The 14,739-nt window shown below is 44.4% G+C and overlaps 1 protein-coding gene across 1 annotated transcript in view; it reads left to right on the top strand.

The window, feature by feature from the left end:
* Nucleotides 1-2,701: 2,701 nt before the first annotated feature.
* The window catches only part of LOC144600703 (cathepsin O-like), a 29,053-nt gene continuing 17,015 nt past the window's right edge, over nt 2,702-14,739 (top strand). The window contains exons 1-2 of the mRNA XM_078412613.1: nt 2,702-2,987; nt 12,451-12,568. Coding sequence (XP_078268739.1) covers nt 2,748-2,987; nt 12,451-12,568 — 358 coding nt within the window. The 5' untranslated portion in view covers nt 2,702-2,747. The remainder of the gene's footprint in view (nt 2,988-12,450; nt 12,569-14,739) is intronic.

Genomic DNA, 14,739 nt, shown 5'->3' with positions numbered 1-14,739 from the left:
CATGCTATATTCCTAAAACGCAGAGGGATTTAAGAATGTAGATACATAGTTCCTTGAAAGTGGCGTCACAGGTAGATAAGGTGATCAAGAAGGCTTTTGGCACATTGTCCACCAGTCAAAGTATTCAGTATAGAAGATGGGAGATCATGTTACAATTATATTGACATTGTTGAGGCCTCAATTGGAGTATTGTGTTTAGTGTTGGTCACCCTGTTGTAGGAAAGATGTTCAGAAGCTGGAAAGGATGCAGAGAGGATTTAAGAGAATGTTGCCAGGCCTCAAGGGCCTGAGCTGTACGGTAAATTCACAGTCTTTTACCCAGTGTAGGGAAATCAAGAACCAGAGGACATGGGTCTAAGGTGAGTGGAGAAAGATTTCATAGGAACCTGAGGGGAAATGTTTTCACACAGAGACAAGTGGGTATATGGAACGAGCTGCCAGATAGGGCGGCACGGTAGCACAGCGGTAGAGTTGCTGCTTTACAGCGAATGCAGCGCCGGAGACTCATGTTCGATCCTGACTACGGGTGCTGCACTGTAAGGAGTTTGCACGTTCTCCCCGTGACCTGCGTGGGTTTTCTCCGAGATCTTCGGTTTCCTCCCACACTCCAAAGACGTACAGGTATGTAGGTTAATTGGCTGGGTAAATGTTAAAAATTGTCCCTAGTGGGTGTAGGATAGTGTTAATGTGCGGGGATCGCTGGGCGGCACGGACTTGGTGGGCCGAAAAGACCTGTTTCCGGCTGTATATATATGATATGATATGATATGAGGTAGATGAGACTGGCACTATTGATGCTTCATGATGTTTCTGGGTGGCACCCTACCTGCCTGCTTTGTTAAGGCATCCAGAGATGTATCTGCAGACCATGTCTGCTCTCTGCCCTGCTCCAACGTGGAATCTAGTCTTTGGAAGGACTTCCAGTGGAAACATTGTACACCATCCTTTACAAGATGCAGACATAACTTAAATCAAAGCCATCATGTACCTGCTGGTACTGCCACTCACAGATAACACCAATGCATCAAGAGTACCTTTTGCACTTTAAGTGGCAGACCACAATTACACTCCATGTAAAAATATTCTTCCTCACAATCTCTTTGTATCCTTTCTCCAAAACATTGGGTCTGAGGCCTTGTGAACCATCTGTTAATGGAAAGTTGACCTCTATTTATTTAAACCAGTCCCGATTTGTTCACCTCCAGCAAATCTCATTCTCACCTGCATTATTCAAAGGAGTGCAACCTTTGATTCAGCAGTTTAAACTAGGGTTTTAGATCCCATATACCTGACAGCATCCCTCAAAATCTATCTTTTCTGCATCATTTTTAGACTTTTATATTTGTACTCGACTGGGGAAGTGCAGAATTAGATGCTACTCCATATGTAGCCTAAACAGCTTAAACAAATCTAACATAATATTCCTACTTTTGTAATCACAGTGCAAAATTAAATTGCTGTGAGAACTCAGCACGTCTCGCTGCAACTCTACGCACAAAGGCATGGTCTATGTTTCTGATCGAAACTCCTTTCCACCTTTCCTGAGGTGACAATAGGTCATTATGGATTCCACCCTTCCTGAGGTCATCGGTCGCTGGCCCTGTCTTGTTCTGGCCTTCTCTAAATTTCAGTCTGAAGAAGGGCTGTGACCTGAAATGTCACCTATTCTCCAGAGATGCTGCCTGACCAGCTGACTGTCATATGTTGAAAGACTGGAGCGACTAGGCTTGTATACACTGGAATTTAGAAGGATGAGAGGGGATCTTATCGAAACATATAAGATTATTAAGGGGTTGGACACATTAGAGGCAGGAAACATGTTCCCAATGTTGGGGGAGTCCAGAACCAGGGATCACAGTTTAAGAATAAGGGGTAGGCCATTTAGAACAGAGATGAGGAAAACCCTTTTCAGTCAGAGAGTTGTAAATCTGTGGAATTCTCTGCCTCAGAGGGCAGTGGAGGCCAATTCTCTGAATACATTCAAGAGAGAGCTAGATAGAGCTCTTAAGGATAGCAGTGTCAGGGGGTATGGGGAGAAAGCAGGAACGGGGTACTGATTGAGAATGATCAGCCATGATCACATTGAATGGTGGTGCTGGCTCGAAGGGCCGAATGGCCTACTCCTGCACCTATTGTCTATTGTCTATTGTCTGAGTTACTCCAGCACTTTGTGTCTGTCTACTGCATCAGCACCTTGTTCCTGGTGCAAGTGTTCATGCAGATTCCAGCATTAGCAGTCTCCTGTTACATTTGTATTCGTGAACATGGGCCTTGTTCGTGCTCTTACTGATAAACCCCAGGACCTTACATCTCAAGAATGTAATCTTTATGAACAATACATGATTCTATTCTGCACAGAATAGCAGCCGGAACTGTGTCACTTTGCACACAGTCTTTTATTGTTCGTTGGCTCAAGGTTGGTACTAAATTTCTAAGTGAAAGTTCAGCCATTACCCAAATGAAGAAATGACCACTGAAGGAGGGTGTCACCCATCCCTTCTCTCCCGGGATGCTGAGTTACTCCAGCACTTTGTGAATAAATACCCCCAAAAGCAATGCAAGTTGGTGAGAAATGTCAGATTAGTTTGAAACACTGGGCGAGTGAGTATCTTGGGCTCCTCAAGGGGGAGTCTGGTGAAATGAAAGTGAAAGGAGCGGATGTTGGGGGAGGTTTGCAGCGAGGGTTGGGGGCGGAAGCAATCACCAACAGGCTGGCTGGCCGGCCACACAAGAGGAGCCCAGCAGACATGTCCAGGGTGTTCATGCTCAGGGTGTTCCTGCTCCTGTGCCTCTCCACGGACCAGCTCCTTCACCGCGGACCCTGCGGTGCCCGGGGGCAGCTCCACCACCACCTCCAACAGCTGGGATCCGAGCACATAAACGCGCTCTCCGCTCAAGGGAAGCTCTTCCAACAGTTCGTTGCGAAATACAGCCGGGGCTACACTGCAGGCAGTGCCCAGTTCGTTGAGAAGTACCGAGCGTTCCAGGTACATCCATTGGTTCTTGCACCTTTCTGTGTGTGTGCACACAAGTGTCGGTGGCCCAAGATCAGTGCCCTGAAATAGGAATGTGCTGCTTATTCTTCAGTGTTATTGTACTTGGCTTTCATTCCAGGTGTATTACAATGCAAATTGGGAAGTTGCTGCACTTGGGGAGGGGGAGGGACTGGAGGCAAGCAGTCTCCTCTGGCAGCAAATGAACAAGTCTGATTGAGATATGACAACACTTGTGTGATATAAGTGACATAACATAACTAGTTATCTCAAGTTGCATTCACGAGAGAGCTGGATAGAGCTCTTAAGGATAGTGGAGTCAGGGGGTAAGGGGAGAAGGCAGGAACGGGGTACTGATTGAGAATGATCAGCCATGATCACATTGAATGGCGGTGTTGGCTCGAAGGGCCGAATGGCCTCCTCCTGCACCTATTGTCTATAGTGTGAATGGGTGATCGATGGTCGGCATGGGCTTGGTGGGCCGAAGGGCCTGTTTCGCTGCTGTATCTCTAACCTACCCACTCCTCCTCCCGCACCTGGATTTGCACATATTTCTCCATTCTCCTTCCACCTCTCTTCCTTTCTCTGGCTTCACAATTCGCAAATCAACAATGAACCATTGTGAAAGAAAATAACTGCAGATGCTGGTACATATCGAAGGTATTTATTTCACAAAATGCTGGAGTAACTCAGCAGGTCAGGCAGCATCTCAGGAGAGAAGGAATGGGTGACGTTTCAGGTCGAGACCCTTCTTCAGACTGATCAGTCTGAAGAAGGGTCTCGACCCGAAACGTCACCCATTCCTTCTCTCCTGAGATGCTGCCTGACCTGCTGAGTTACTCCAGCATTTTGTGAATATGAACCATTGTGAGCTCTTTAGCCATCTGAACCGTCTCTACTTTGTTCTGAACCTTTTCATGCCTCTAGTTTCCTATTGCCCTGTTCCTTTTGGTGGTAGAGGTTATAGGTTCTGCTGGTCCTGCAGAAGTTTATATCCATAGGTTTTGGTGCAGAATTAGGCCATTTGGCCCACTAAGTCAACTCCGCCATTCAATCATGACTGATCTATCTTTCCCTCTCAGCCCCATTCTCCTGCCTTCTCCCCATGACCCCTGACACCTATACTAATCAAGAATCTGTCAATTTCCACCTTAAAACTGATCTCCCGGTGGCTGAGCACTTCAACTCCCCCTCCCATTCCCAGTCTGACCTTTCCGTCATGGGCCTCCTCCAGTGCCATAGTGAGGCCCACCGGAAATTGGAGGAACAACACCTCATATTTTGCCTGGGCAGTTTGCAGCCCAGTGGTATGAACATAGACTTCTCCAACTTTAGGTAGTTCCTCTGTCCCTCTCTTCCCCTCCTCCTTCCCAGATCTCCCACTATCTTCCCGTCTCCACCTATATCCTTCCTTTGTCCCGCCCCCCTGACATCAGTCTGAAGAAGGGTCTCAACCCGAAACGTCACCCATTCCTTCTCTCCTGAGATGCTGCCTGACCTGCTGAGTTACTCCAGCATTTTGTGAATAAATACCTTCGATTTGTACCAGCATCTGCAGTTATTTCCTTATACTTAAAAATATCAATTGACTTGGCCTCCACAATCATCAGTGGCAATGAATAAGCGAGTTCAGTATTCCTACTGAGCATGCGCAGGTCATAGGACACGGGGGCACAGAATTGTCACCATCTCATCTGCTCCATGTAAACAAACCTTCGTTTCATCCGTTTTTTTCCTGTTTTTCTCCATATAGGTAAGAAAATACTGTTTTCAAAATTGTTAATTTGGGGTATATATGGTTAATTAGTAAAAAACTACGATGATTTTGTAGGTTTTTTGCTTCTGAACAACAACTACAACACGTGTTTGTTCTTATTCCGTTGCGTTAGAGGGAGACAGGGCTGGGGAAGAGAGTGGAGGAGTGGCGCAGATCTCGCTGGCGCTGGGAGAGAGAGGGGGGGTGGAAAGAGAGGGGGGAGAGAGTCGAGGTAGAGGGAGCAGTGGGTGAGAATGGGAGCGCGGGGAGGGGGAGAGTGTCAGAGGGTTCGGTGAAGGAGTGCCGCCACTTGCGGGGGCTGCTCCCTCCCTCTCTCTCCCCCCCTCCCTCTCTCTCTCCCTGCGCCAGCGAGATCTGCGCTGCTCCACCACTCTCTTCCCCGGCCCCGTCCCCCTCTGACGCAGCGAAATAAGAACAAACACAAGTGTTGTAGTTATTGTTCAGAAGCCGCGCATCCCCGGGGTGAGCGGCGGCGATGGTAGCGAGGAGGGACGTTTCCTTGAGTTTGTTGTTTGCGAGGGGGCGCTGCAATCTCTCGCCCTTGTCCCAGCTCTGGGTCGGTGGTGAACCTTCGCCGCAGCTTCTGCCTCCAGTCCCCGCCTCGGTTCCAGGGCTCCGGGACATGTTAAAGAGTCGGGGAGAGTTGAGGGGAACTCGCCGCATAAAGCAAAAAAACCTACAAAATCCTCGTAGTTTTTACTAATTAACCATATATACAACAAATTAACAGTTTTAAAAACAGTATTTTCTTACCTACCTTACCGGTGAAAAACTGGAAAAAAACAGATGAAACAAAGGTTTGTTTACACGTAGTCGATCAGCTGGCGAAAATGCAATGCCCATGCTCAGTCGGAATACCGAACTCGTTTATTCCACAGATTCACTCGACAGTGTTGCACAGGCTAGAAACTGCAGTGCAATTTATAGGTGGCAACACTGATGCCATGGTGTGCCAGTTGTGAAGAAAATTAATGGCGGCACAGTGGTGCAGCTGGTGGAGCTGCTGCCTCACAGCGCCAGAGACCCAGGTTCGATCCTGACTTGGGGTTTGCACATTCTCCCGGTGACCACACGGATTTCCTCTGGGTGCTCCGGTTTCCTTTCACATCCCAGAGACATGTTGGTCAGCTGGCTTCTGTAAATTGCCTCTGGTGTATTGGGGGAGTGGATGCGAAAGTGGGATAACATAGAACTAGTGTGAATGGGTGATCGATGGTCGGTGTGGATTTGATGGGCCGAGTGCCCGCTTTGCCCTGGGTAATTCTTAGCTCTTAACTGTTTTTAGAGCTGCACTCATCGAGGCAAGTGAAAATTATTCTGCCACACTCCTGATTCATTCTCGGCAGGCGGTGCAAAAACATTAAGGTGGCAGAAATTGAGTATCATGCTACAGGATAGCCGGACTTTGACCTGCTCTTACATCCACACTAGAGATAGACACAAAATGCTGGAGTAACTCAGCGGGACAGGCAGCATCTCTGGAGAGAAGGAATGGGTGATGTTTCGGGTCAAGACCCTTCTTCAGACTGGGCAGCCTGTAAGGCAATCTGAAGAAGGGTCTCGACCCGAAATGTCACCCATTCCTTCTCTCCAGAGATGCAGCCTGCCCCGCTGAGTTACTCCAGCATTTTGTCTCTCTCTTTGGTTTAAGCCAGCATCTGCAGTTCCTTCCTACACCTACATCGACACTGGTAGATGGTTACACCCAAGATGTTGACGTGACATTGAATGTTGAGGATAGTTGATTAAATTTAGTTTACTTAGTATAGTTTTTATTATTGTCACATGTACTAAGGTACAGTGAAATGACTACACATGAATACAATGAAGCCATTCACAGTACATAGATAAAGGATAAAGTGTACAACATTTAGTGTAAGATGTAACACTGAAGTCCGATAAAGTCCATAAAGATAGTTCAAAGATCTCCAATCGCGTAGATGCAAGGTCAGGATGTCACTCTAACTGAGGAGAGGACCGTTTCGTTGTCTGATAACAGCTGGGAAGAAATGTTCTGAAGCTGGAATTATTTGTTTTCAAACTTCTGTATCTCCTGCCTAATGGGAGGGGGAGAAGAGGGAGTGAGACTGGTCCTTGATCATGCTGGTGACCATGCTGAGTCAGTGTGGTATAGGTGGGGTTAATGGAAGGGAGAACAGTTTGTGATGATCTGGGCTGCGTCCACAACTCTCTGCAATTTCTTGCAGTCTTGGATGGAGCTGTTATCAAACCAGGTTGTGATACATCCCGATAAGATGCTTTCCTCAGTTCATCTGTAGAATATGGTGAGGGTTGTTGGGGACATGATAAATCTCCTGAGCCTTCTAAGGTAATAGAGGCATTGGTGGGGTTTATTTGCCATAGTTTTGATGTGACTGGTCCAGGATAAATTGCTGGTGATATTTATTCCTAGGTACTTGAAGCTTTTGGCCATCTCTACTTCAGTGACATCAAATTCTCATAGTGAGATTTGTCGTGCAAACATTTTGTGCAAACATATCATAATAATTGAATAGTCCTGCTACATATATTGGTTCAAACTGTTTAATTTCTATCATGGTCTTTCTAAGTCATTCTGATGACAGCTCAATTGTCATAGTGCTTAGATAAATGTTTATAGATTACAATGGCCTCATCTTTACAGAGAACATGAATTTATGTAGCACATAACAGAAGTTTATTGAAAATAGCATCTGTTGAATGTTATTTTGAAATATGGAATGTATTTACAATTTTTAGTTGTTACTTACTTTTGAAACCAATGTCTGGAGTAATTATTTAAGTGTTACTGCTGTATTCAGTGAAATATTCAGGGAAATTGCAGACTGTAAGAAATTTTAGGTCTTTTCTGTATCATTCTGAAATAATTTACTGAAATTTCCATTTTCTATAAAATACTATTAAAACTTGATACCTTTTCATGTTTTTCCTTTCTATTACCTACTCGGTAAACTCTTTTCTGTTTCCATTTTGCTTTAAAATAACATACTTTACTTTTTATTTCTGCCTCTTTTCTGCACATTTCTAGAATTTCGTTATCTGGTACAAAGGTGTATTGCGTAGCAAAGCTTAAGATGAAACCTATTTTCAGCTAGCTGAAAGCAAACAAATGTACCTAATCAAATTTAACCAACTGGATAATTTGCTGCTTTTTAATTTCTGTAACTCATTCATAACAAAGCATGTAACATTTTCAACAATATTTTAATACCTAATGTTTTTAATGGAATTTTGAGTTCATTCTGTTGCTTGTATGTGAGATTAAAATGAGTGCAGGTAAACTGCAGCATACAATGATCAAGTCTGACATGTCCAAGTTGGTTCCTAGTGTGTATGATTCCTAATAAATTCCTAACAATGTTTTAATCCTAAACGCTGGAAGACTGGAGCGATATGTTGAAAGACTGGAGCGACTAGGCTTGTATACACTGGAATTTAGAAGGATGAGAGGAGATCTTATTGAAACGTATAAGATTATTAAGGGGTTGGACACGTTAGAGGCAGGAAACATGTTCCCAATGTTGGGGGAGTCCAGAACAAGGGGCCACAGTTTAGGAATAAGGGGTAGGCCATTTAGAACTGAGACGAGGAAAAACTTTTTCAGTCAGAGTTGTGAATCTGTGGAATTCTCTGCCTCAGAAGGCAGTGGAGGCCAATTCTCTGAATGCATTCAAGAGAGAGCTAGATAGAGCTCTTAAGGATAGCGGAGTCAGGAGGTATGGGGAGAAGGCAGGAACGGGGTACTGATTGAGAATGATCAGCCATATCACATTGAATGGCGGTGCTGGCTCGAAGGGCCAAATGGCCTCCTCCTGCACCTATTGTCTATTGTCTATTGTTGTCATATGTTTGAGTGCGGTGAAGTACAGGTACAATGAGGAATCTTGCTTACAACAGCATCACATGCACATAGACTCAGACAACATCAGTTGTACAAGTACTAGAAGTACATGGACATTACCATGATCAGAATTAAAACAGAAATTGAAGGTAGGCTGGTACAGGGCATTGGATATTTTCAATAGTAAGGTCTCTTAGCTCCCTTTCAGTGCAAGTAACCTTAAGTATATGTTCTAGCTTTTTCTCATTGACTTCTTTGAAAGGATGTGTGTTATTACTTGGATTTTACAAAAACAAATTATACATAATTTGTAATTACACATAAATTGGAGAAGGCAAGGTGACGCGGCAGTAGAGTTGCTGCCTTACAGTGCAAAAACATAATTAAAAACAACATTTTCAATGAAGTGCCAGAGTTGAGGTGTATTGTTCCATTGTGGAGGGAGGGCTAGGGTTGTGTTCAAGAATCTGATAATCGTAGAAAAGTTGCTAATCGTGAACCTGGTGGTTTGTCCGTCCAGCCCGATGATAGAAGTGAGAAAAGGGCAATGTGGGGATCCTTGATAAAAGATGCAGCCGCCTGAAGGCAGCGCCTCATGTACATGCTTTAGATGGATAGCAAGGCGATATCCGTGATGAACTGGGATGGGTCCATCCCTCTCTGCAGCCCCAAGCATTCCTGTGAGTTGAAATTGTCATTTCAGGCAATGATACAACCAGGCAGGATACTTTCTGCAGTACATCTGTAGAGACGTAGAGTATTTAGAAATCTCTATAAACGGAATCTCTAAAAGTCTAAGAAAGACTTAGACTTGTGCACCTCCTTTGTTATTGTATTTATATGCTGGGCCCCAGACAGATCATCTGAGATGTTCATGACCAGGAATTTAAAGCTGTTAACTCTCCACCACCGAACCATGTAGTTTAATTTAGTTTAGTTTAGAGATACGACGCGGAAACAGGCCCTTTAGCCCACCGACTACGCACCAACCAGCGAACCCCTCACATTAACACTACCCCACGCACACTAGGGATTACTTTTACATTTTATGCATTTACACCCAAGTCAATTAGCCTACAAACCTGTACGTCTTTGGAGTGTGGGAGAAAACCGAAGATCTCGGAGAAAAACCACGCAAGTCACGGGAAGAAAGTACAAACTCCGTACAGACGGCACCCGTAGTCAAGATTGAATCCGGGTCTCTGGCGCTGCAAAAACAGTAGCTTTACCCCTGTGCCACCCCAACTAGTCTCCCAACTTCCTCTATCTGAAGTCTATGATCAGTTCCTTGGCCTTGTTGACGCTGAGCGAGAGGTTGTTGTTGCGGCACCACTCAATCTCTCTCCTGTATGCTGACTCATCACCACCCATGATTCAGCCCACACTGATATCGTCAGCGAATGTACAGATGCCATTGCAGCTGTGCTTAGCCAAACAGTCATACTGTTTAAAGAGAGTGCAAACAGGAAAAGTGCATATCTTTGGAATTCACAAATTTTATAAAATATATTATGTGTAAGTGATTTATTCTATAAATGAGTTAAAAAGACTTACCCATTAGAATTAAAACAGAATCACTTTGGTATTGAACCAAAAGAAGGGGTTTGACTCAAAACTTCACCCATTCCTTCCCTCCATGCTGTCTTGTACATTCTCATCCAAGTCATTGTTGTAGATGATTATGATCATTATTGTTTATTGAGCATTGTTGTAAAAGTATAAAATCATGAGAGGAATAGATCAGGTCGATGCACAGAATCTCTTGCAATGAGTCGGGGAATCGAGGACCAGAGGACAAGGGTTCAAGGTGAAGGGGAAAAGATTTAATAGGAATCTGAGAGTTAACTTTTTCACATAAAGGATGGTGGGTGTATGGACCAAGCTGCCAGAGGAGGAGTTGATGCTGGGACTATCCCAATGTTTAAGAAACAGTTAGACAGGTACATGGGCAGGACAGATTTAGAGGGATATGGAGCAAACGCAGGCAGGTGGGACTAGTGTAGCTGGGACATATCATATCATATCATATATATACAGCCGGAAACAGGCCTTTTCGGCCCACCAAGTCCGTGCCACCCAGCGATCCCCGTACATTAACACTATCCTACACCCACTAGGGACAATTTTTAAATTTACCCAGCCAATTAACCTACATACCTGTACGTCTTTGGACATGTTGGCCCGTGTGGGGTACACGGTATCACTCTATGACTATGACTCAATGGACCGTACCCCAACCCCTGTGGCCCACCACATGTCATAGGCCTCTTGTCCATGAGGACTTTCTACCATCACTACTTCCTACCATCATGTCAATGAAGGATGAAGAAGGGGCTCAACCTGAAATGTCACCCATTCCTTCTCTCCAGAGATGCTGCCTGACCCCCCTGGGTTACTCCCAGGAGGTGCAGATCCAGAGCCAGCAACATTATGGGGGACCCCTACCACCCCAGCAACGGACTGTTCCAGTTGCTACGGTCAGGCAAACGCCTCCGCTGTCACGCTGTGAAAACAGAGAGGATGAGATGGAGTTTCTTCCCACAGGCCATCAGGACTGTTAATTCTCATATCACCAGAGACAAATTTAATTTACTATATTAATATATTTTTTGTGTTAAAAAAAAAAATCTATTCTGTTTTGTAGTTTTAGCACAATCCACAGGCGTTGCCACTTTCATTTCACTGCACATCTTGTGTATGTATGTGACAAATAAAGTTGACTTGACTTGACTTACTCCAGCATTTTGTATCTATCTTCAATGTAAACCAGCATCTGCAGTTCCTTCCTACGGCAAATATTTTAATCCATGCCCTTTCTAAAACATAAAGACGATTTATTTTGGGGCAGATCTTCCGCTACTCTGAGGTCATTACTTGCCGAGCTTGAGCCGTTCTGTTCCTTCCAATGTGGTCTCTAGCTGGAGACCAATCCTCAGCGCATTGGCCTAGATCTATGGAGTGCGACGAAGTACAGCATCTCTCCCACCGTAAGCGGCTGGCTGTGCTCAGCTCCAGGCCTGAAGGCTGGTGAAGTTCTGCTCATCCTTTCTAATCCACAAATATTCAGAAACTCCTGACATCTTTTATAAATAAAATGTCTATTAAAACAATGATTAAGTTTTAAATGAGTTATTAATTAAAAAAACAAAGATATTGGTGTAGGAAGGAACTGCAGATGCTGGTTTACACTGAAGATGGACACGGGTTGAGACCCTTCTTCAGACTTCAAAGATACCGGCACAGGCTAAAAAACAAACAAATGCATTCAGAAGGGTCTCGACCCGAAACGTCACCCATTCCTTCTCTCCAGAGATGCTGCCTGTCCAGCTGAGTTACTCCAGCACTTTGAGCCTATCTTCGTTCTAAATGTATTTAAACTATGCGTAGTGAATGTATTAGAAGGCCCTACTTATTTTTCTTGTGATAGCAAATTTTCAGTTGTTTTTAATGGGTCACTTAAGGGAGATTTCCAAGCCTTAGAGCAAGGAAACTTGCAGAATTTCATGCTATGGGACTGCACAGTCTGAGGGATTCTGTGGAGAAATGAGTTTGGTGGGGGAGGGGTAAGTCTGACAGAAGTGCTGACATCTGTAAAAAGATTCTGCATTACAGCATTAGAGCTTCCTTGATGTTGCCACACACTGTACATGCTTTGATCAGTTAAAGACTAAAGTACACATTGCAAATGGCTCTTGTTTAGCCACTTGTTCACGCCCAGTGACATGAAATATCAAATATCATTTGTTTATAAATGCAGATGTAACTATTTCTAGCATGCAGTAATTGTATATGTAAAAAATGTTTAATTGATGACACTTGACTTTAATAATCTTTTTCAGGAAAGCATACAGAGACATTACACCATGAATCTTATTTCTTCAAAGTTGTCAAATGAAAGTGACTTCGCTGTTTATGGAATTAACCAGTTTTCCGATGTATCACCTGCAGTATTTAGAGGTGAAAGTGCTTTTTAAAATTCAATAATTGTTTAATATTATTATGCTTATTATTAAGGCTTGCACCACTCTTGCTATGTTTTGAATAATTGAAGTAAATGGACATTGACATGTTACGTTTAAAAAAAAATAGAAAATTGGCAGGACATGTGTTGTTTATGGATGAGCATGGACAAAATAATCCAAATGAGCCTAAATTGTAGTAGTAAAGTTTCATTGTTCTACTAGTAGCTGGGTAACTATTCTAAAGACCATAATGAATTTTCACCCTTACCATCCCTGACTTAAACGTGACATTAACAAAATAGCACATCACCTTAATGGTGAACACATCATGGCACTGATTTGTTCCGTCATTTGACCACTGAGAACACATCCATTTTTAGTTTCTACTTTGTTTCACAGAGAAAATCAAAAAGTTATTGTGTGCATTGTCTATTAGTCAGTAATGCATAGTGATTAAAATATAGACTACTTGTACGCAATATACAGGTAAGGCAGTTTAAAAGTGATGTTCACATATAACAGATGTTGAGGTGTTTAATATTTAAATATATCAGTGTGTGTATAACAATACAGGAATGCATTACCAGGTATATATAATGATTATCTGTGCAAGTTTAGGAAAATTAACTCAGCAGGTCAGGCAGCATCTCAGGAGAGAAGGAATGGACCATCTCCGACATCTCCCTACCGTTTCTGGACCTCACCATCTCCAACACAGGAGACAGACTAGTGACTGACATCTACTATAAACCCACTGACTCGCACAGCTATCTGGACTACACTTCTTCCCACCCGGTCCCCTGCAAAAAAATCTATCCCCTACTCCCAATTCCTCTGTCTACGCCGCATCTGCGCCCGGGATGAGGTGTTTCACACTAGGGCATCAGAGATGTCCTCATTCTTCAGGAAACAGGGATTCCTCTCTTCCATTATAGATGAGGCTCTCACTAGGGCCTCTTCTATATCCCGCAGCTCCGCTCTTGCTCCCCCTCCCCCCAAGGACAGAATCCCCCTCGTTTTCATCTTCCATCCCATCAGCCAGCGTATCCAACAAATCATCCTCCAAAATTTCCGTCACTTCCAACGGGACCCCATTACATCTTCCCATCCCCTCCCCTTTCTGCGTTCCGCAGAGACCGTTCCCTCCGTAACTCCCTGGTCCACTCGTCCCTTCCTACCCAAACCACCCCATCCCCGGGCACTTTCCCCTGCAACCGCAGGACATGCAACACCTGTCCCTTTACCTCCCCCCTCAACTCCATCCAAGGACCCAAACAGTCTTTCCAGGTGAGACAGAGGTTCACCTGCACCTTCTCCAACCTCATCTATTATATCCTATGCTCTAGATGTCAACTTCTTTACATTGGCGAAACCAAACGCAGGCTCGGCGATTGTTCCGCTCAACACCTTCGCTCAGTCCGCCTTAACCAACCTGATCTCCCGGTGGCTGAGCACTTCAACTCCCCCTCCCACTCCCAGTCTAACCTTTCTGTAATGGGCCTCCTCCAGTGCCATAGTGAGGCCCACCGGAAAGTGGAGGAACAGCACCTCATATTTCGCTTGGGCAGCTTGCAGCCCAGCGGTATGAACATTGACTTCTCCAACTTTAGATAGTTCCTCTGTCCCTCTCTTCCCCTCCCCCTTCCCAGTTCTCCCTCTATCTCCCTGTCTCCACCTATATCCTTCCTTTGTCCTGCCCCCCTGACATCAGTCTGAAGAAGGGTCTCGACCCGAAATGTCGCCCATTCCTTCTCTCCTGAGATGCTGCCTGACCTGCTGAGTTACTCCAGCATTCTGTGATACCATCTGTGCAAGTTTGGTCACTGGAACTACTGCTGTTTAGAAACGTGGAAAATAGGTGCAGGAGTAGGGCATTCGGCCCTTTGAGCCAGCTCCTCCATTCAATATGATCATGGCTGATCATCCAAAATCAGTACCTCGTTTCTGATTTCTCCCCGTATCACAAGATTCCATTAGCCCTAAAAGCTATATCAAACTCTCTCTTAAAAACATCCAGTGAATTGGCCTCCACTGCCTTCTGTGACAGAGAATTCCACAGATTCACAACTCTCTGGGTGAGAATTTCTTTAGAAATAAATGTGGACTAATGTGGCGTGATTTTTAAATTACACGTCAATAAAAACTAATATGAAGTGGGAAGGAAAC

The sequence above is a fragment of the Rhinoraja longicauda genome, chromosome 1, assembly GCF_053455715.1.
Source record: "Rhinoraja longicauda isolate Sanriku21f chromosome 1, sRhiLon1.1, whole genome shotgun sequence".
In the NCBI taxonomy this organism is placed as follows: Eukaryota; Metazoa; Chordata; class Chondrichthyes; order Rajiformes; family Arhynchobatidae; genus Rhinoraja; species Rhinoraja longicauda.
Note: the sequence above shows the minus strand (reverse complement) of the source record. Positions and strands in the feature narration are given on the sequence as shown.